The sequence below is a fragment of the Ammospiza caudacuta genome, chromosome 21, assembly GCF_027887145.1.
Source record: "Ammospiza caudacuta isolate bAmmCau1 chromosome 21, bAmmCau1.pri, whole genome shotgun sequence".
Taxonomy (NCBI): domain Eukaryota; kingdom Metazoa; phylum Chordata; class Aves; order Passeriformes; family Passerellidae; genus Ammospiza; species Ammospiza caudacuta.
Window position 1 is genome coordinate 3,989,606 of NC_080613.1, and position 23,273 is coordinate 4,012,878.

At 41.0% G+C, this 23,273-nt stretch overlaps 1 protein-coding gene across 1 annotated transcript in view; it reads left to right on the forward strand.

The window, feature by feature from the left end:
- Positions 1–23,273, forward strand: part of AK8 (adenylate kinase 8) — a 66,409-nt gene that overhangs the window by 11,829 nt on the left and 31,307 nt on the right. The window contains exons 5-10 of the mRNA XM_058818345.1: positions 421–489; positions 6,565–6,646; positions 8,144–8,215; positions 8,933–9,133; positions 12,037–12,168; positions 14,374–14,463. Of these exons, the coding sequence (XP_058674328.1) occupies positions 421–489; positions 6,565–6,646; positions 8,144–8,215; positions 8,933–9,133; positions 12,037–12,168; positions 14,374–14,463 (646 nt within the window). The remainder of the gene's footprint in view (positions 1–420; positions 490–6,564; positions 6,647–8,143; positions 8,216–8,932; positions 9,134–12,036; positions 12,169–14,373; positions 14,464–23,273) is intronic.

Here is a 23,273-nt window from a genome sequence, read left to right on the forward strand (position 1 = left end):
GCTGAGCCCTCTGTCACTGGGGCAGTCGGGGGTCAGATCCTCGTGGTTAAAAGGATGATTTGTGGATGTGATGTTCCTCTGGATCCCTCTGCAGGTCTGGTGTCCAATGTGTGTGTCAGTGTGCAGAACTTGGCACTGCTTCCATGCCAGTGTGCAAAACCCCCATGGATATTCATGCTCTGTGCTCAGCTTCCCTTTAACACTGATTTTTGTGCCCTTATTAACTCTTGGTCATTAACTCGTGTTAATGACCCGGGACTCGCACGGAATTATTTATTTCTTTATTTCCAAGAAGACATCTCACTTCACCTTTAACCACAACAGTGCCTGCATGGTAAAATTCCTTTTGAACTCAATTGTGAATATTCAGCCCTTTTTTTTTTTTTTCCCTCTTTTTTTTTTTTTTTGTTCTTTCTTTAGAAAATTCCCAACGCGCTTTGGGCCAATCTGATCCAGGAGCGTCTGTCAAACGTGGACTGCATCAAACAAGTAAGAATTGCTCCTCAGAGGGCTGCAGGATAAGCACTTACACAACTCGTGCCTGGTGTTTAGCATTCCGAGTCCCGAGCAGAGCAGGGAATGGGGGCAAATCATCGGGGCTCCCGAGCCAGTTGCTTTCTTGAACATCAGCGGAGGGAGTTTGGAGCTTTATTAACAGGATAAAGGGGAGGATGAGAGTATGCATATGCTAATCTTCCAGCACGGAGATGATCAAAGGCTGAACAAGCAGAGCTTTGTTGATTGCCTGGGGCAACTGGCAGAGATGGAGTGGACAAAAAAGATAAACAGAAAATAGATAGGAAGCGATATTGTTGAGGGTTTTTGGCTCTTCTTGAGGAAAAGAGTCTTAACGTTACTAATTTCAGTTTTGTTTCTGGTTGTGTCTCTTTTTTTTCCTTTGTTAGGAAACACTGCATTTGAATATATTGTCTTCTGGGTAATAATTAATATTTTCACTCTTAGCTTGGATAGGTTTAGTTGTGTTCAAAACTGTGGCATTCTGTGTTTCTTGCTCCATGTTTCATCATCTGGGAGACTGAAGCAATGACTTTTTAGATCCTTAGAAAGAAGAAATAAAGGAATTTGCAGAAATCCTAAATAGTATCAACTTTTCTTCATTAAACACTGCAGACCTTACTGTATAATTGACCTATTAATGTTGAATTTGCAAAGCAGAATTAAACTTTGTATTGCTGTTCACTGTGCTTGAATTATATGGGTCTGTCTGGTTTTCCTTGAAGGTTTTTTTAGCTGAGCTATTTGACTTAATTTTAAGTAATTTTAGTTACTTAGCATTCCAGATTATGTATCTGGTAGCACTCAATGTATTTTTTATTTGTAATATATCCACATAGGACTTAGGCCCTTCAGCTGGCAGGAGAACCTGTTTGAAATAAAACCACACATGATATTCTGTCCTGTTCATTTGTGTTTTATAACAAGAGCTCTAAAACCTCTCAAAAATGCTCATTTTTCCACATAGGTCTCTTTCCCTGATTAAAAGAACATATGCTTTCAGCAGCTACTTTCCCCAGTGTTTGTTAACATGAGTTTTACTTTCAGTGTACAAGCAAAATCCATCACTCTCCACAGGCTGCATCCACCTTATTTTCCTTTTTTTTTTTTCTATGATTGTTGGCGTGGCTTTAGTTCTGTCAATAATGAGGGATGGATCTCTCAGTGAGTTATTTTCAGTAGTAGGTCATGTATGAGTAAGGTGACAAGGTGGTTAAAATGCCAACAGCTGCACAGAGTCCTGCCTGCATTTCATGTTCCTGTTGTTGTCACCAGCAGCTCTGAATCAGTGCTGGGTGTCTTACACAACCAGGGGGGAAAAAACCTTTATGGAGCTTCCCTGACATTCAGCAGGAATGGAGTGGATGGAATCAACCCAGCTGAGATTTCAACTGGTTTTTGGAAAAACACATTATTTGTTTTTAAAGGTGTGATGGTTATTAAAAATCTTTACATTAATAGATAGACACACACAAAGTGACCACAAATTATTTTCTCCTTTGAAAGGGGATCTATGCATTTCAAGTGTAATATTTTCTGTGTGTAACTCAAAACAGAATTAAGGCTGTGGGGTTTTTATATCACTGACCAGATTTATGCCATTTCTCTCAAAACATGAGTCAGCATGTTTTCACTGAAAATGTTCACAGATTAGGAGCAGCATGTTGGACCACAGTACCACCAGCTGTTTGTTTTATTTCTCCTTGTGGTGTCATTGCCTTGGCATTAATTGTGCAGCTTTCATCCCACTGACAGTAGGAATAGAGGATTTTTTGTGCCGTTGTTTTGACACTCACAGGTTTATAGATGTCACTGGCATTCTCTGAGGAGAACATTTTTATTGATCAACAGCTCTGCTGAGGCTCTGTGTTATGTGTTCTTGTAACACAAACCTGGTCAGGACTGGGAGGGATCAGGTGGGGAGGTCTTGCAGCACACACAGGAAACTTATTGCAGGCATTATGTCAGAGCCTGGCACTTGTGAGGCTGATACAGAGAATTTTCATCCTGCAGGGTTAGCACAGCTTGGCTGCAGCCCCTCTGACTGCTGGGAATTCATGGAGGGGAGAGAAATTGCTCAGGATGAGTTTGAGGGAGAGCTGAGCCACTTTCCTGGAGGGTTAGCATCTTTAGAAACCAAGCTTGGGCCAGTGAGTCACATAAAGAGTGGCAGAATGAGTTGAGATTGGTATTTTTTTGTGGCTGCCCTTGTAAGGGAAGGCAAAAAGAACAATGACTCTGTTTGATTTTATCTTGATTGGCTCTGTTTGCTTTTAACTCAATTGGTTCTCTTGGGTTTTACCTTTATTGGTCCTGTTTGGTTTTATCTCGGTTCTGTTTAGTTTTACCTTTATTGGCTCTGTTTGGTTTTACCTCAGTTGATTCTGTTGAGTTTTATCTCAATTGGTTCTGTTGGGTTTTGCCTCAATTGGTTCTGTTGGGTTATACCTCAGTTGGTTCTGTTTAGTTTTACCTTGGTAGCTAAAGGTAATAATAATTTCTCTGTGAAACTCCATGCAAAGAAAGTGGTACAAAGATTTATTCAGGGAGAGAATCTGCCCATTCACCACATCTTATATTTTCTGAGAAGGGAACTTTTTAAAACATCACTCCACTGACAGAACTAATGTGAGGCACAAGAGGTTCCTTTCTAATGGGAAATTTGGCAAGGTTTGAGCATTTTCCATCATCCATACTGCTCATGTTGATGGGCTGCAAGAGCTGGGTTGTCAGTGTTTCTACTGCACTCTCAGTCTGCTGTGCCCTGAAAAATCTCCAGAATTTTAGATCCACACTGGCAAAGCCATTACTGATATTATTTTTTTCCCTTTTTTTTTTTAAATTTTATCTGTGACATCTGCTTGGAGCTTGTCCCTCCTGTGATACCACACAGGGAGCAATGTCCACAGAGTGCAGGCACCATGGAATTTCTCACTTTTAGCCTTTGTTCCAACCTTGGTGTGATAGGGTGCAGCCCATGCCTCCATAGAAGGTTACTGCTATCAAGAACCAAAAAAAGATGGCTTCTTAAAGAAACAAATTTATCATGTGAAGTTACTAATTAGACTTTAATGACAGTCAGGAGGGCAAAAAAAGACTGATGTTTGCATAGAGCACGATAGGCATATTTTAAGTCAGGTCCTGCTCTGCTGTGTCTCCTTCCTCTTGCTGCGTTCCCAAACCACACTCCCTTTCCACTCTTCCTTTTTTCCCCTTTATTTTTTTTTTCTTTAATTTTTTTTATTTTATCTGTGACATCTGCTTGGAGCTTGTCCCTCCTGTGATAGCACACAGGGAGCAGTGACCAGTGGAATTTCTCACTTTTAGCCTTTGTTCCAGCCTTGGTGTGATAGGGTGCAGCCCATGCCTCCATAGAAGGTTACTGCTATCAAGAAGCAAAAAAAGATGGCTTCTTAAAGAAACAAATTTACCATGTGAAGTTGCTAATTACAGTCAGGAGGGCAAAAAAAGACCAATGTTTGCATAAAGCATGATAGGCATATTTTAAGTCAGGTCCTGCTCTGCTGTGTCTCCTTCCTCTTGCTGCGTTCCCAAACCACACTCCCTTTCCACTCTTTTTTTTTTTTTCCCCCTTTATGTTTTTTTCTTTTTTTTTTTTTATTTTATCTGTGACATCTGCTTGGAGCTTGTCCCTCCTGTGATAGCACACAGGGAGCAGTGACCAGTGGAATTTCTCACTTTTAGCCTTTGTTCCAGCCTTGGTGTGATAGGGTGCAGCCCATGCCTCCATAGAAGGTTACTGCTATCAAGAAGCAAAAAAAGATGGCTTCTTAAAGAAACAAATTTACCATGTGAAGTTGCTAATTACAGTCAGGAGGGCAAAAAAAGACCAATGTTTGCATAAAGCATGATAGGCATATTTTAAGTCAGGTCCTGCTCTGCTGTGTCTCCTTCCTCTTGCTGCGTTCCCAAACCACACTCCCTTTCCACTCTTTTTTTTTTTTTTCCCCCTTTATGTTTTTTTCTTTTTTTTTTTTTATTTTATCTGTGACATCTGCTTGGAGCTTGTCCCTCCTGTGATAGCACACTACTTGCAGCTGTTCAGACCTCCAGCTCTGAGCTGTGCACGGGGTGCCCTGAGCATACGGCCTTTTTGATGTGTGATAAAACAGAACCGAGCCACTGGGGGTATGGAGAGGCAGAGCAGCAGAATATCAATAAACCTGTTCTGAACAAAGCTGCAGCTCTGTGCTGGAATAGACATTTCACTGAAGTGTCAAGTAGATGGATAATATATTCTAATTAGGGACTGACTGATAGCCTGCAACTCAGAGACCTTTGGAAATCAGCTCCAAAATGCTCACTGTTTTTGTAATGTGTGTTGGTTTTGCATTTGTTTAATGCCTTAAAATATATTTTCAGCAGGGAGCTATTTATTGAGCTTTGTTTTCCTAAATACCCCAAACTTTCTGTTTATTGCCTGTTTTAAGGACCTTTGAAATTTGTGTGTAAACCTCTTGAAGTTTGCTGTGGATTGTTAAAAGTATGGATTGGTTATTGTTATAGTATTGTTTTTACTGCCTGTTGCACAGTATGTGGTTTGAGCCATAAGCAGTAGTGACTTCAGGTTTTGTAGGGCAATTTTTGTGGTTTTTTACATTTGTTTTGTTATAGTTTCCAAAAATGTTGCACTCGGAGAAAACAAGCCAGATTTGTAGTCTTTGTAAATTGGCATTGATTTATTTGCCATCAGGCCTTTCTCCCTAGAAGATCTGGCCCTATATATATGTATTTTGTACACAGTATATTCCAAACTAGTGCTGAAGTTCCTGGCATAGCACTACAAACATTGTTCAGCTTTGCCTTCTGCAAGTCCCAAGGGATAAATTGATTTCTCAGCACCTGTGTGACCTTAGCCAGTGGTTCATTCTAATTTGGCAGAGCAAACACTGGGAGTGGCAAAAATGGCTTGCAGATACTTGAGTCTTGTATTTTCTACATCTGTCAGCAGGATGACACCTTCCTGAAACCAGGCTAATTAAGGAATTTTAAATAATCTGCTCTATTTTCTTGTGTAATTGGAATGGCCCATTCCCTCCCACAGAAGTCCTGGAGATAGATTTCCCTGAAATACTTGGAGAACCTTTGGACCCCACCCTGGCAGGGCACCAGATTTATGTGGGAGCTGAGAATGATTGCCAGCTAATGCAATATTAAAATATCTCCTTTATTTCAGCACAAAGATAGCTCCCAGATTTCCTGAGGAATCACAAAGTTATTTGGAGGGGTGGGATAGAAAAGCAAGGACTTGTGTGCTCAGGAAACTGCCAGATAAATTAGGGGGAGTTCAGAAGACTCAGATGTGAGCCTGGGAAGTGGATTAGATTTCAAATACTGCATCAGACAAAAACTGAGTGAGGCTGCAGCTCTCCGTCGGTATTTCACAGATCTGTAAATGTTTTTTTAAAGATACTCAATCCAACACTTAGCTGGCTATAACAAGGACTTAAGGGAGCAAAAAGCTCTTTTTTCTTTTTTCTTTCTTTTGCTCTGTTGCTTCATTAGCTCTGGGAACGCTGGTTCCATTACTGTGAGTTTTCCTGTATAATTTAAGAAAATAATGAAAGCATGCATATTTTCCTCGGTGTTCTTGGCATTAAATCTGTCTTTAGATTTGTTTAGCTCCTTTTTTATACATACATATATATATATATATATACACAGTGTGGGCTGGTATCCTTTTGAATATTTCAAAACTGTAGAAATTGTTTTGGGTTGTTTTTATTCGAGATAAAAGTTGGCTCGTTTTTATTTTTAAGATTGAAACATGAAAAGAAAAAAAATCATTGCTACAATCCATAAGTTCCCATTGCTGTGTGGCAGTGGAATCAGTGCATGAATTTCACAAAAATATCAGTGCTCCATGTTTGCTTTCTTCTCTCACAAGCATCCATGAGAAATACTGAGCTGTGGAAGGATCAGAATGAGGTAATTTTTCTGTAAACAGCACTGAGATTTAGTGTGAATTTTGTTGGGTTTTTTTTTTCTCTTCCAGATCAATAACTCTTTCATGTTTTTGTTCAATAGGGATGGATTTTGGAAGGCTTCCCTGAAAACCAGGAGCAGGCGTGGATGCTGCAATCATCTGGCATTTTTCCTAGGCATGTTGGTAAGCACTACAAGGTTTGTGTGTGGTTGCATCCAGGAGGAAAGACTGGAAGGGTTTGTCTCCAAAAATCCTCAATAAATTCAATACCAATGCTGGAGACAGAGTCACCAGACAGCACAATATTTCAGTGGGGTTGAAAGCCTGAGGTAACCTGGGAGATTTTAAGCTCTGTCTTTCACAGCCTTTTCTCCTTCCATATCAGAGCTCTGTGAATTCCGGACCCTGCACCAAGTGGGTTTGAGCAGCTAAAATGGCTTTGCTCCTGAATTCCATCTCTAAAAATCACTTTTATGCTCAGACTAAAGCAGTTCCTCATGTGCTAAACACAAATTTATGTTTCTGTTGAATTAGGGAATGTAAATTTCACCAAGTGAAGTGGAAACATGGTGATTTTAAGCTTGACCTTTCAGAGTGGGGCTGGATTCTGGCTGGTTTGGGGTGGAATGTTTTACAGACCTTGGCAGCTGCCCTTGCCATACAGGAGAAGCAATTTGTCCCAAATTATAGCTAAAGGACCTACTTAGAATATAAAAAAATCACTGCAACTGTGTGGAATGCAGTGTGAAATGATAAATGCAGAGCTTGCCAGTGAACAGAATTTATCCAACTTGATGAATTGTCACTTTGGATTTGATTTGGACGATATTCAACTGTTAATGAAGAACTCAGAATCACTGCAGTAGAGTTAGGCAAAAGTGTTTAATGTCTAGTACTTGCATGTATTTTTAATATACCTAATAACATCTGAAGTTGAGTTTTGCTCACAATTATATCTGTGCCACCAAGACCTGAATGAGAATCTTACAGCTCAGCCTGTCTAGTTAATCAAAAAGAAGATTGAGAGGAGATGAGATTTACTGTGTGTGAGTACCTTAATAGGGAGAAAAGTGCCTGAAAAAGCCATTTAATACAAAGAAGAAAGTCATAAAAAGAACTTGTTTGAAACCTGTAATCAAATGCACTGAAAATAGTAATTAAATTGCAGTGTTTAACTGCAAGGATGATTAGCCAAAAGCAACCCATGGAACTGACAGGTTCTTCCTCTTTTGATGCTTTCTAATCAAGTTTGAACACTTTTCTGTGAGGTTATATATATAAAAAATCAGTTTCACTGGTGTCACCACCAAAGAACCTGGGTGAAAAGTAATGTTTGTGGTGTAGAAGAGAATCAGCCTCAAGTGTCAGTGGGAACTTCTGTCTGAGGCTCCAGAGACAGTTTTTTATTGCTGCTGGTGATGTTTTTTGCATAGTGGGGACAGTTAGTGCCCATGGGTACTGGATTCATGGATATTTTATCCCACTGTGTTGTTTAGTATTCTGATTAAAAGTGGAGTAAAATATTTGCAGGCAGAATGCTGGGAAATGAAATATGCTCGAGATAAATTCAGCCACCTTTAATATTAGGATACATATGAACAGTTACAGGGAATAAAGCAAATTATTAACAAGAGCTACACTTTTTAATTTTTTCTCCTTTTTTCCTTTTTTGTTGCCTAGTTATGCTCTATGCCCCAGACACTGTGCTGATTGAGAGGAGTGGTGGGAAAAGGCTGGATCCCCTCACACAAGGTGCAGTATTGTTTTTCCTGACCTCCTCTGCACACTGCAGTGTTGTTTGGTCTCAGAAATGTCGTAGTACTACTGATGGGGCTAAAATTTAAATGGGATCCCTTTTAAAACTAGTAGGAATTTGTAATTATACATTTCAGCTGTTTGGAAATGGTATTTGTTGACATTGCTTTATTTTTAGTGCCAATAAAATACAGAGAAATAAAAAGCTCAGGATTGAGCCTGTAAACAGTGGACTATGACAGTACAGAATATTTAAAGGTTAGATCTGTCCATATGAGTTTATAATTTTCCTGTGCATCTCTGCTAGGTCCTGCTTTGTTTCTGAGGTGCAGGGATGCTTTTAGGGTAAATAAAATAATTTCCATTAGGTTAAATAAAAGCATTTGTATTAAATAAAATAAACGGTCAAATCGACTCAGCTCTGTATTGTCTGTTGAGTTTTATCATCAATCATCAATCATGAGATAAAATCCTGCAATTGCTCAATAAAAATATCAAGTTGGATGTTTTGAGGAGTGAAATTAAGAGGAACATTCTTAATTAGAGGCCTGTTAATTCATGCTACTAGTTCTGAGGAGTGGAATTAGGAGGGACATTCTTAATTACAGATCTGTTAATTCACGCTCTTAGTTCTGAGGAGTGGAATGAAGAGGGGCACTCTTAATTAGAGACCTATTAATTCATGCTCTTAGCTCCTAACCATGTTCCCTGTAGAGGTTTTCCACACAACCTTTGACTGGCCCAGTGACCCCCTGGTGCAGGAGAGGTTGGTGAAACCAGAAGATCTCTCTGAGCAGGAGGTGTCCAAGAGGCTGCTGGAATACCACAGAAACTTCCCTGAGATTTTCCACATCTACCAGAAGGTTCTGAAATCCATCAACGCAGACCAGCCCTCCGTGGACGTTCTCTCACAGGGTAAATTTGTGCTTTGTGGCAGGGGGAGCAGGTCCTGTTTGAGGGCTGGTTCCTGGCTCTTGGAGTCACTCTGTAGGATTAGGCAGCTCAGATGCTCCCAGCTGAGCTGTGCCCTCTCTAGAGCAGCATTTGGGCTGTTCCTGGTGATTATTTTACTGGAGTAAGTGCAGATAACTGGAAATTCTCAGCTCCCAGCCCTGCCAAGGAAGAGCTGAGTCAGCAGAGCAAATGTCACCATCATTTCTGTGAGTGTCTCTTCTAAAAGGGAGCCCTGTGGCTCAATTGTTCATCTCCCAAAGGGCCAATACCTTCCAAAGTCTGAGAACAACAAGGAGGAGTAGTTCAAAGCTGGGAATATTTCATTGTTTAAAAGCTGTTTGTGCTGGGAGCTTTCCTGTTCATCAGTTCTTGTTTGCCTTTGCTTGGCTGTAATGCAATCTGACTTTTAATGTTGATCCTTCTAGAAGAGAATAAGGAAACTGCCAGAAAGACCAATTGATGTACTTTGTAGCTGTCAGTCTGCAGATGATCTCTTATATCCCAGTAATTTTGCATCTCAAAAAGGTCTTTTTTTTTAATAACAAGTGCTGCACTTTTAAGATAAACAAGTAGGAAGTTTATATTCTGAATTTCCACATTAATTACCTCTAAATTACTTAATTAAATTTAAAAGTTCATATCATCATTCATAAAGAATTCATGCCTTGAATTGTAAATAAAAATGTGAGTGCCTGAATATTAATTATTATTAATTAATAATGTAGTGAGATAAATTGAAAACTGGAATGAAAAAATCCTCTCTAGATCTTTTTTCTGCAGTGCATCAAGCAGCCACATTTTTTTTAAAGAATAATTAGATGTGGAGACTGTCTAGGGGATCATTACTCCTAATTAACTTGGTTATTTACTGCAAATTAAGCATCATTTGTAAGCAGGGTGCTTTGCCTGTAATGTTTGTGCTTTTCAATACACTGGCTTGTGGAAAATGTTCAGAATAACTGGAGCACTGCTTGGGTAGCTGATTCTCAGGGTTCCATGCAGCAAACACTATTTTCTAGCAGGATTTTCCCTGCTAGAAAAACAGGTTTTTTGTTTAGATTTTTATTGACCCAGCTAAAATTAAAAAAAAAAAAAAAAAAAAAAAGGAAGAAATCCCATAAAAATGAGCAGGATTGTGGGTTGCTTCACACAATTATAAAATGCTGTGGACTGAATTGCTGCTGCCCTGATGCGGGAATGACACCCAGTGCAGCTGGGCAGTGCAGGACCCCAGCTCTGCAGGAAGGGATGGATCCAATCCCATGGGGCTGCACCTTTAGTTTCTCCATATTTTAGGGCTGCTATGTACAAATTTGAGTTTGCTGGAGTTGTTTCTTTTTTAGAAAAGATTTTCAGGGAGGGTTCCCTGAGAAATTGTTGGTACAGAGCCATGCATTGACAATGGCTCCTAAAATCCTGATCCTCAGGGTGTTCCCCACCAATCCTTTTGTGCTTTTTAATATAGCTTATGATTCATACAAACACTCATGCTTAAGCTTGTCCTATTCCTGAACCTAAAATTCTTTTTTTATCCCAAGGACTCTTTAGGGAGTCTTTTATTGGAACTGAAGATCTCACAAAACCAGAGAGAGGCTGCAGCTCATCTGGGCTCACCTTTAGGTGTATCCACTGCAATCCCAGGGGAATCAGAGCTTTGAAGATGTGTCCTTGCTGCTTTGGTCATGGCCAACCAGAAAGTTTAACTTTGGCATTGGACTGATCCCTGGAAAAGCCAAAAGATGTCACAAGTATGGCTTGGGCTGCTCCCTTCTCTGGCATTCTCAGCCATCAAATGGGCACAACTGTGTCCAAATACAATCCAAATTTATCTTTTGGCTTCTTGGTGATCTCTCAGGTTCTCCTCTGGGTTTGTAACCAAGTCCAGGTCTCTTTAGCAGTGCTGATGATGCTTCACATATCCCCTGGTCTTTCCAAACCTCAGGGTTCTATTTCCTGCTTGAAGCAAAATTTAGGAGGGTGGTATCCAACAAAAGAGTGGAATCAGGCGGAGCAGCTCACATTTTCTTTACAAGTTGCACAAAAAGGATGGGTAAAAGAATAAAACATCCACACTCAGCTCTGTGTTGTCAAGGCTGAGCAGTGTCATGACACACTGTGCTACAAGTCTATAATATTGTAATTAGGAGTCCTAATCACACACAGCTGGATAAATGTCATTAATTTAACATCCCCAGTTTTTACGCTTAAATATTTGTTCAGAAACTGCAGAAAGTATTAAATGTAATTACAGCCCTCTATAATTTGCATGGTAAAATTGTAGCTATCAAGCAAAAATTACTTCTGCTAAAAACAACATGGTAAGAGAGCAATTATTAATTGAATCTGCTCTTTAAAATGGTTTGACAGGCACTGATGAAAGACAGAGGAGTGTAATGATAGTGAGATTTCTGAAATTCCTCTCAGAGCAAATTGCTGACAGGACACTTTTATTTCAGTGTCCTGATTTTGGGTGCAGAGTCTGGATGTTTCAGTGATAAAATAAACCATGATCAACATTTTTTTAAGAGCAGAGAGTAGTTTATCAATGATTATATATTTTTTAAGAAATGAGTGAATTTTTTGCCTTTAAGAGAGTAGCTAATCAATGATTACATTTATTTTTTTTAGAAATGGGTTAATTTTTTGCCTTTAAGAAGAGAGTAGCTAATAAATTATTATATTTATTTTTTAAAGAAATTAGATAATTTTTTGCCTTTAAGAAGAGAGTAGCTAATAAATTATTATATTTATTTTTTTAAGAAATTAGATAACTTTTTGCCTTTAAAAAGAGAGTAGTTAATCAATGATTATATTTATTTTTCTAAAGAAATGAGGTAATTTTTTGCCTTTCTCCCCTGTTGCAGTCCTTGCCTTTGTCCAAACCCGGCACCGTTCTGCTGCCCCCTTCACACCCCGGATTCTCTTTTTTGGCCCCCCAGGCAGTGGGAAGAGCCTGCAGGCAGCACTAATAGCTCAGAAATATGATGTTGTCAACAGTAAGTTCTCAGTAAACATGCACTTTGCTCAATTCCCCCTTTCTCTCTTTTTGATCATTTATCTTTTGCTGTCTGTCTGTCTTATTTGCTATAAAATCTCTCTCTTTGTCCATTTCTGTGGATGTCAATTTTTTGAGAGAAGTGAAAAGTATTTGAATGAAGAAGTGTAAACCAAGTATGTGTGCTGTGACAAAGCAGCTCTAAGGTTTTTTTAGTCATCTTTTCATCATTTTTATACCTTTTGCATCTGTATTTTTCTATTGTTAGACTCCTGCAGTGCTCTGAATTCTTCTGTGGATCAGTGGATCATGAGGAATGATTTCAGTTTCAGCTCTCTGACCAAAATTGGGGCACTTTTAAAACAGAATTCACTCTGAACTTTAGTGAGGTCTCCGCTCAAGTAATGTGTGAGAAAATGAAGGAATTAGTTAAAAGTGCATCATCTTTCTTCTGTAAAGGAAGACCAAAAAATTCTGCATGAGACTTGTTCAAGATTAGCATTTAAATGTTAAAAAGTTCTGTATATAAAAGTGCAGCTTGCTGATAGGATCAGTGCAGTATTTTCCATGTTCTGTAGTGTCTTCTAACTGGAGTGACCATAAATTATTTTAAACAAATGTCTGGTAGCTGTAAAATTTGCTGATTAGCCACATCATGTTAGTTAAGCAAAAGTCAGTTTTGATAGAATATTTCTGCTGTCAGTTATTATGCCATTGCTGTATTTTAAAATATCATGTGAAAAACTGATATTTTTAGATTTATTCAAAGCTGTAGTTTTATTAATTGCAAAATTGGCTTAAAGAAAACAAATCATGCTTGAATGTAGAAAAAATTATTGTCCTTTTGAATTTTTTTCAACTTTTTTTCTAAAACTGCAGGTTTCATAGTGTTCCATCTAGGTCAAAATTTGCATTTTTTTTCTAAAGTAACTAAAATATTAGAGAGTTGCAGCTCTTTTTATTAAAAATCATTACCAGTGCTTTACCCATATGTTGAATTTTATTTTAAGTATTCTATAACCCAAATATTAGAAGAATTAAGTATTTAATACAGAGTTGGAATACCATAATTTTTCAGAATAATATTCAGCATACACTTAATTTCTATTAGGCCATTGGGCTTGAAGCTTAGACTCGGAAATTTAAATCTATATTTAAAAAGTCTCATGAATTGGATTGAATTTAGGTGTGTACTCATTAGGTGTCTTAAATTGGGGTCTGTGCACTGAGTTTCTGTTGTGTTTTTTACACTATTTATTATGAATATGAATTTGCTTCTCCAGGACAACTGGAGACTGTTCAAATTGTCACTTAAACATTGAATTTTATCAGCTTTGTCCCAGGAGCACTGCTGGGATGTTCTCACTCCTGTTGGCCTGGCAGTGTGATTAACAGCAATAAACTGATTAAAGGGCTCCATCTTCTCCCATCAAAGGCAGGGCCTGTCAGTGCTATTGATTCCAGGAAAAAAAGGAATCAATTTAGGATTATTAATTGGATAATCTCCAGGGGGACCTGTAGCTAATATTTTTTTACCAAAAATAATTGGAGTTGTAACCAGGATTTCTGCTGCTGTGTGACCTCTCCATTCTTGGTTCCCTCCCTCACCTGGGCAGCCAGTGCCCTCCAAGGCCAAACCAGGAATATTTCATGTACAGCTGTCCTGGCTCAGACCTGAAATCTGCATCTCCTGGTGTTCTGTGTGTGTTTGAAATCAATGATAATATTGCATTAGCACAGTTTTTTAAATGTAATCCTTACATGATCATTGAATGATCCAAGGAGGCCCCTCCTGAGCTGAGCATTGTGCTGCACCTCCAGCAGAGTGGTTCAGATGCTGTTGAGCAGCTGGAACTTTATTCAGTAATTACAAGTTTATAAAAAGTGAAAGCCACCAGCAATCCCTTGAGTTGTTATTTCAGAAATATATTTGATTAATGTCATTCTCTCCATTTTTAATATGTTCTTTGCCAAATATATTCTTTTTTTTTCTTCATTCCATATCCTCACTCTCCTTGCTTTTCACTCTGCTTGGCCAAAAAAAACCCGACAAAACCCTAACAACAAACTCAAAAAACATACAACTTCTATTTTATTCAGTGACCTTATTCCAGTATGCAGCTTCTGGGTTCTTTGCTTTGCTTTGCTTTGTTGCCTCCTTTTTAAAATTTAACCTTGTGTCTTTTTTGTTCTTCCTTCCTGTTAGTTTGCTGTGGGCAACTGCTAAAGGAAGCTGTTGCAGACAACACAAAACTTGGAGAACTCGTTAAGCCTTACATTGACAGTGGAGGCCCAGGTAGGGCACATTGTTGTCTCATTACATTGTAGTCACAAATTTGTAGCCAAAACCAAACTGTGAGTGATTTTTTTGTTGGTCAGATTCTAATCAGAGTAGCCTGAAAGTCAATTAATTACATTTATTCCATGGGATTTGTAGGACTCCCTAACAGAAGTTTGATTTCTAAGGGGATTTTTATATCCTCAAAGCAAATATTCACTGTTCCAACAAAATTCAGATTTCTTGTGCAGATTCTGAAATCTGAATTCCACATTTTAATCTCTAATTAAATCTAAATTAAGTTCTAGTTATGAATTCAAACTGTGTTTGAATAGCACACTAGTGCTATTCAATAGCAAATAGTAATAGCAAATAGTGTTTTTATAGCACACTATTGTGTCAAACTGCTTTCAAAGCACAATAATATTGTGTTTCATTTTACATTTGGATGTTGACTTTTAGAATGCTACCATAGTTTCCTCTGCTTTCGTGTAAATATTTTAAACTTAAAATTTCTTTGTACTTCATTTCTATCAGCATTTTTGATTGTGGGAGGGGAGTGCCATGAGAAATGTTGGGTATATTTTGCTTTTGGAAGGCTCTGCAGGGATTTTAGATAAATTATAAATACTGTGAGCTCCTGAGGGCAGCAGCTTAAACCTGTCTGTCTGTTACAGTTGTCCTGCTGTCTGTGTGTGGTGTTGGAAATGAGAGAATATCTGTAATTAAAGAAGAGAAATCACGTTGCAGGAGGGTGGAGGAATGTTTATTTTGCCAAATTGCAATGGCCTGGGAGAGGAGCTTTCAGTGCTGTTTCTGGCAGCAGCCCAAATGGTTTCCAGTGGTACAAACACCAGGAGACAATCGTGCTGAAATGGGGAAATCTCAGTTAAACTTCAGTATTAATGGAATTTTGAGCAAAGCCCCCCAGAGCAAAGAGAAATCTTTGTTGTCCTTTATTTTCAGCAAAGAAATGTATTTGGTAGAGTGAAAAGCTTGAAAATCTCCTTTGTTTGTTGCACAATAGTTTAATCCTGAGGCTGAATTAGACAGCTCTGAAACACGAGCCTTTAAAATTAATTGAGATGAAATCAAGGTTTCCTTGATAGCAAACCCAGAGATTCAGGACTTTTCCAAAAGATCTTTGCCAGCCTGCAGCTTTGGGGGTGCCATTTTATTTTTTGCTTTATTAAGCCACAGGATAAAATATTTTACCTCTGAACTCCATCTGCAGTCCATGGATTGCATTTATCCCTAATTCAGTCACCAGCTCAGAGCACTCACAGCAGCACCACACTGCTGGGAGCTGCTCTGGGGCCATGGGAAGGAACAACAGGAATCTCTGCAGCCTCACAGGGGAAATTTGGGTCCTCTGGAATGGGCACAGAGATCTAGGAGAGGATTTTCTGAGTTTGAGATACCCAGAATGGGCATTGAACTCAAAGGGAGGAGATCTCAGAGTATGGTGTGCAGGGGATCTGAGGTCTCCAGGTGTGGCAATAATTCCTTGCTTTTTGACCTGGATGTGGCTGGTTTTGAGTTCAGTTTAACTCCCACATAGAAATCCTTTCAAGCTCTAGGCCTGATTTTCATGGTATCCATTAATTTCAGAATCTTGCTGTAATTTCTGCTCTGGGAGCTGCTCTGGGGCCATGGGGAGGGACAGCAGGAATCTCTGCAGAGGAAATTTGGGTCCTCTGGAATGGGCACAGAGATCCAGGAGAGGATTTTCTGAGTTTGAGATACCCAGAATGGGCATTTAACTCAAAAGAAGGAGATCTCAGAGCATGGCATGCAGAGGATCTCCAGGTGTGCCCATAATTCCTTCCTGTGTGATCTGTTTTGACCTGAATGTGGTCAAACACATTTGAGTTTTGAGTTCAGTTTAACTCCCACACAGAAATCCTTTTAAGCTCTAGCCCTGACTTTCATGGTATCCATTAATTTCAGAATCTTGTGTGCCTGCTGTAATTTCACTGTCTGCTCATCTCTGGGGAGAGGAGCATTGTAAATACCTCACTCTCTAAATTTCAGTTATGGCTGGGATGGGACTTTGGATGATCTGTTTATTCCAAGAGAGCTCCTTTAAGAGCTTCCTTTACTAAAATGTTCTTTGTGTGTTTTATAAACTTCATCTTAACCATTAAAGTTCCTTAAAGGAGATGCATTCCCAGTAGAGTAAAATAATTGCACAGACCATAATTTTTAGCCCGTCCTAAAAATATGCACATCCTTAGTCCAAGGGAGCTGCTTTCATTTCAGGAAAATGAAATTGAAGTTGTAATTCCTTTCTTCCTCCAAATTAGAAATTATTTCAGATTTAGATGAATTTTTTTAATACAGCATGCACAGATAAAGCTGTACAATACTTCTGAATATTAATAGGGATCATAACTATATTTCTGTGCATTATGCTAAAAATTCTCCCTTAGATTTGCTGATATGCACATATATATTTTATTTGGTGGGACACAGCACAAAAGTAAGGGCTGAATAAAGATAAATATCATCCAGCAAAAGCAGAAATAATAAGTTCTGTCATTTTGCTAATCCTCCTCTCCCAGGGATAACAAAGAATGAATTTACATTAGTAAACACTAACAAGAATTCATTACTGCCCTCACAAGAGGCTTGGAGAAAATGGAATAACACAGGGTACTGAAGAGAAAAGGTGGGCAAAGAATCTTTGCATCTTTGCTCTCTTGCTGCAGCCAGGTTGAAACTGGGGAAAAATTCTGCTGCTATGATTGACTATTGATAGTTTCCAGAAAATATCATTTACAAAAACTCAGTGTAGCCAATAGCAGACAGTGCTGGAAGTGGGAAAGCAATTAGAACTTCAGCCTTTCCACTGGATTTGTGGCTGTTGAGAGGCTCAGCTGTTCCTGTGGGTTGGGAACCCTGCAAGTGACATTCCACAGAGCAGGGGAACCAAAGGCAGAGCAGGGAAAATGTTGTTCTCAAATCATTACTTGTCAAAACAAAAGCAGTGCCATAAAATCTTGAGGACATGCCTCATATATTCTTAAAACGCTGCCCCAGGGGACTGGTCCCAGCGTGTTTCCCTTCTTGTGGACAGCACTGATGGCATACAATTAGCCATTTAAAATGTGCCAGCAGGGCGTGGTGTGGGGCTGTAAGGAGGCTCAAAGCCCTGCCTGCTCAGAGCTCACTCATTATTGAGTTTTGGAGGCTGCCCAGTGCCCGTTCTGCCCCAGTTCTGCTTGGCTAACCCAGATTTTCATGGCTTTAGGATCCATCCACATTTTCCTGTACTGCTGCTTCATGTTTACACCATGTATTTCAGGAACTGCCCAGACAATTCTGTTATTCACCCCAAAAGGCAACCCAGTATTCCTATTGTCAGTGTTTTCTAATGTTTGCTGTCTCATGAAGACCTTTAAAATCCTCGTTTTTGTGTTTGGTGATTTATTTTACCTAATGAAGGCAGCATAGATATTTTTGAGCCCATTAATTTTTTAATTCCCAGGACACTCTAGTCTACAATAGGTGCACACTAGATATTGAAAAATGCATTTTTGGGGATAAGTTCAGTAACCTGACAGCTTTCTGCCTGTCATAAACACTGAGCTGTGCTTTGGACAACCAGTCTGAGATGCAGAGACTGTTCCTTTAGGAAGTTGTGGTTTCACTGGGTACTGAGTAGATATTAAGTATATCCTGGGCAGAAAATCACCAACATTGGAGTCTAAGTCAAATCTTCTGGTCCCTAACTCCAGTTAGATTAACTCCTGGTCAATAATGCTAAATTCAGCACTCACCATTTGTTTGGGCAGACTGGGAAGAAATGGAGTAGAATGTGTGTGCAGTGGCCAGAACCCTCCCACAGGCAGCAAGACAAGTGCCATAAATTAATTTATTTGGTTTGATTCCTTCTGAAACGTTCTGAGGAAGCAGTTCCATAGATTTGGCCCTCCTCTGGACAGATGAGACCTGAAGGAAACCTTCAAACAGAATTCCTGTCCTCAGGTTGCTCCAGTTCTGAGGAGGGCTGGACGTGTCTCACTGAAAACATGGACAAACATTAATTAAAAGTTCCATCTGCATGATCTTTGATCACCATCTTAAAGACATCTATCAGAATTTGATACCCTGGGAGAACAAAAAAAAAAAAAAGCAGAAAGCGTTTTTGATTTCCCCAAAACGTACCTGATGTTTGCATTGTATTAATGGAAGGACAAACAGGAGCATTTTGGGGGTATCACAAAGATTGGGAAGATCATCAGTCAGTTGAAATCTGCATGTCATTCTGTCCAATTTTTGTGGTGAAATAGCATGGAGTGATCCCTGCTAATTAATATATCTCTTTGTGAGGCTGTAATAAATAGAGCCAAGAAAAGTGAGATGACAGGAAAGCAGAATGAAGGAAAAAAACCACTCCCAAACCAGTAAAATTCTGCTTTTCAGCTGGGAGAACTGCTATTAGTTTGGGTGATTGGGTTTTTTCCCACCAAAATGAAGATTCAGGAGGTAAGAGAACTGATTCATGGACCACACACAACATTGCACTGTTTGCAGCCTGTTAGAGTTGAACACACACAATCCATGTTGGTTTTTTCCTCTCCTTTTTTCTATTTTTTTTTTTAAGTTGTAATATCTGAAGCTGTCCCCAATGGCAGTCTGCACGTAGGGGGTAAAATCTGGAATTCCCTAATTTCTCCTGTTTTCTAATAAAAACCATTACTTGTACAAACACAGATCTCCCCTGATTTTAAATTGCAGCGGTTTTAAAGGGTGCTTTTTGGTGCAGCCTCTGAAAGTTGGGGGTCCCCTGGCGATTGTGATCACAGTCTCACTGAAAACACTTTGCTCTGTTGAGGGTGGGCTTGTTTTTTGGTTTTATTTTATTTTTATTTTGACATCAAATTAATATTCTCATCACTAAGCCCGAAACACAGATTTGACAATAGAGCAGCTCCTCTTTGTTAAAAACTCGCCGAGACTTCCCGAGTTGAAAGGACGAGTAAATCTTGATATCTGAGGGGGTAAGCTCAGTTTTTATTTCTTGTTTTTTTATAAGAGTGCTGTACTGGAGAGCTGCAAGCTGTCTGAACATTGCACAGACCCTTTGGGAGCTCCATTGGTTTTCAGCAAGCCTTTGCATGCCGTGTGTTTGTACTGGCTGAAGACAGCGCATGGCTCTCTAAATAATTTACAAGTTGATTAATAGACTCACATGGGTATAATTAGAAGAGGGAGAGACAGCAGCTCCAGTAACGGGTACAGTGCTTGGGGGAACTGGAGACTTTATTTTTTTTAAAGAAACTTTCTAGGGTGCTGGGCGTTTGAAGATAAGTTGGGAAGAGCTCAGTGCCTCTTCTCTTTTGAAGTGGAAATAGGACAGTTTGAATCCGTCGAGTTTAATTTTTCACAAGCTTTAGGGGCCCTGCAGTGCAACTCCCTTTTTATTATTGAAAAAAACTCTCCATTTTTCTTTCATTTTTCACACACACACACACACACATACACACACACAGAGTCCAAACAGGAGCTAATAAACAAATTGATTTTCTACTTTATTTAAGTTAGTTTTACAGCAATTCTGTAGCTCCCCTAAATGTGCAACTTGCTCACAAATAAACTGTGTAAAGTTACAGAGATATTTATGAATACACCACGCTTTAATTTATGCATTTTTTAAGAAACCTTCACCTCTGTTTGACAATGCTTTTGAAGTAGCTCCGTTTTTCAAGTCAAACTTTTGACTTTTCCTCTGGGACTGCTACAAAGGTTTTTTTATGGAAAATAGGTAGCAGTCTTTTTTCCTACTAAGAGAAAATTGGTGGTCAAGAGAACATAATAAAATTTATTTTTTTTTATTTTCTCTTTTAGGTGGCCATATTTTTATATGAGATGCAAGGTTGTAGAACAGAAAGTTTTAAATGCAGACATATAGGCAGTAGGTTGTAATTTTCTTCCCTGAATTTTACTTTTTCCTGTGTTGAATCACTACAAGATGATAAATCAGAATTCCCTTTTCTTTTATTTGAAAATCTGGAATGTATTTTTCTTTATTCCACAATCCAGTCTGGCAGATATTCATGGCTGGAGTGAGCCTTGATCTACAGAGATATTTTTAAAGGCCACCCCACTTAGGAGTAAAAACAAAGCAACCAAAAAAATCCACCCCAAAAAGCCAATCCTGGAAGCCAGACCAGGCAAAATAAATGTGATTTTATTAAAGAGAGGAATGCAGTTGTTTTCTGGAGCAGTTGTGATAATCAGGCAGTTCATGGATATGGCCCTGCCCATGTTAAATGGTTTTGCAGTGGTGTTCACCATTCCTGCTGTTGCTGGAGGATCAATATTCCAATATTTGTGCCACAAACCCTCATGGATTTGAGTGAAGATGTGGCCCTTGGCCATTTGGGGCCTCGTGGTTGTCAGGAGCATTTAAACAGCAAAGTGCAATATAAATGTGAAGTATTAATCTTTTATATTTATATTGATCTTCATTGCTGACAGTTATCCTTTAAAATTTAGGGAAGTGGAGGTTCCTTTCCTTTCCTTGCAGCACTGTCCCCTCACCAAAGGGCTGCTAACCTGAATTCTGGGTGGTTTGGAGTTTGGGGTGGAGATTTCATAGGAATCTTTACACAAAAGCCAGAAGGAAAAGCACATTGCATGTTGTCAGCATCCCCCTTATTTTGGGGTTTAACATAAAATTCTGGGTTTGGCTCTGTTTCACAGGGTGTGATACAAACAGAACCAGGCTGGTGCATGAAACAGCCTGACAAGGAAAACACAAAACAGCTTTTGTGCATTCTTTAATATTTTTAAATGTCCCTTTAGTGTGGCTGGGAGGTATCAGGAGAAGGGGAGACACAGCACAGGGCAGGATCCATCCCAGCCTCGGGCTCGGGACCAGGAGCTGGCAGGGATGAGGAGCCCCTTCGGGAGCACCCCATCCCTTCTCATCCCACGGGAAGCAGGGTTTGGTGTAAAAAGCCACAATGTTTTTCACCAATTTATTCCTTTTTTTTTTTTTTTTTTAATATTATCACTGTCAAGAAGGGTTTGTAGGTCAAATTCTGCACTGTGTTCTTCAGCAGAGCTGAGCTTTTAGAAATAAGGAGGAAATAGGAACTTGGTTGATAATGGAAGTGAGGAGTCCAGTGGGTTTGAAGTGTTCTCTGTCCAGCTGTAGTCTCTCTGTAAAAACAAAAGGAAAAGAAATACAAATACCCATTTATGATTACATATGATTGATAATTCGGGATTGTACCTGCTTTATAAATAGCATCATTTCCACTTTAACACAGCTAATTCCTATTTTAAATTACCAAAAACCTAAAAAACCAAAAATAAAATCAAGGAAAGACTGGTTCTTATATATGCTAACAAGCAAAAATATGTTAGAGGCAGAAATTAAATATTTTACCACATTATTTGTTTTACTGTATTAAAAGAATGACTCCGATTCTTGCCGAAGCCCTTCTCAGCAGTGTCAAAGGAGCGAGTGAGAGGGGATTTGTGTAGGGACGGTCCCTGGGATGGATCGATCACCGCGGTGCGAACCCGCGCCGGTGCCGGTGTTTGCCGTCCCTTCTTCGAACCGACAGAACCGGAGATGCTTTCAGTGATTCCGTGCCAGCCCGGTGCTGCCGGGGCTCCAGGAGGTCTCAGCAGTGTCCGGAGCGGGCGCGTTTTCCCCGAATTCCCGATTTTTTCCCGACATTTCGGCGGCGCCGCGGCCGCTGCTGCCCGCGGGGCGGGACCGGCTGCGCTGCCCGCCGTGACCGCGGGGTGGCGACAGAGAACAGACAACGGGCCGGGCCCAGCGGGGCTGAGGGAGCGGCACCGGCCCGGGACAGCACCGGGAACATCCCGGGATCATCCCGGGCCCAGCGGGGCTGAGGGAGCGGCACCGGCCCGGGACAGCACCGGGACACAGTCCCGGGCCGTGCGGGGCTGGGAGAGCGGAACCGGCCCAGGACAGCACCGGGAACATCCCGGGATAGCACCGGGACACAATCCCGGGCCGTGCGGGGCTGGGAGAGCGGAACCGGCCCAGGACAGCACCGGGAACATCCCGGGATAGCACCGGGACACAGTCCCGGGCCGTGCGGGGCTGGGAGAGCGGAACCGGCCCAGGACAGCACCGGGAACATCCCGGGATAGCACCGGGACACAATCCCGGGCCGTGCGGGGCTGGGAGAGCGGAACCGGCCCAGGACAGCACCGGGAACATCCCGGGATCATCCCGGGCCGTGCGGGGCCGAGAGAGTGGGACCGGCCTAGGACAGCACCGGGAACATCCCGGGATCATCCCGGGACAGCACCGGGACACAATCCCGGGCCGTGCGGGGCTGAGAGAGCGGAACCGGCCCAGGACAGCACCGGGAACATCCCGGGACAGCACCGGGACCGGCCCGGGACAGCACCGGGACCGGCCCGGGATCATCCCGGGACAGCACCGGGACCATCCGGGGCCGAGCGGGCTGAGAGACCGGGACCGCACCGGGACCAATCTGGGACCATCCCGGGAGGGCCAGGAGCATCCCGGAACCATCCTGGGAGCACCGGGACCATCCCGGGAGCACCGGGATCTTGCGGGTCTGCGAGCCCCGGGAGCACCGGGACTATCCCGGGACCACAGCGATCACCCCGGCACCACCGGGATCCTGCGGGACTGAGAGCACCGGGACCATCCTGGGACCACCGGCATCATCCCGGGACTGTGGGGCTGAGAGCCCCGGCATCATTCTGACACAACAGGATCCTACGGGGCTGAGACCCCCGGGATCCTGCGGGACCGTGGGGCTGAGACCTCCGGGACTTCCCCAGGATCATCCTGGGACCACCGG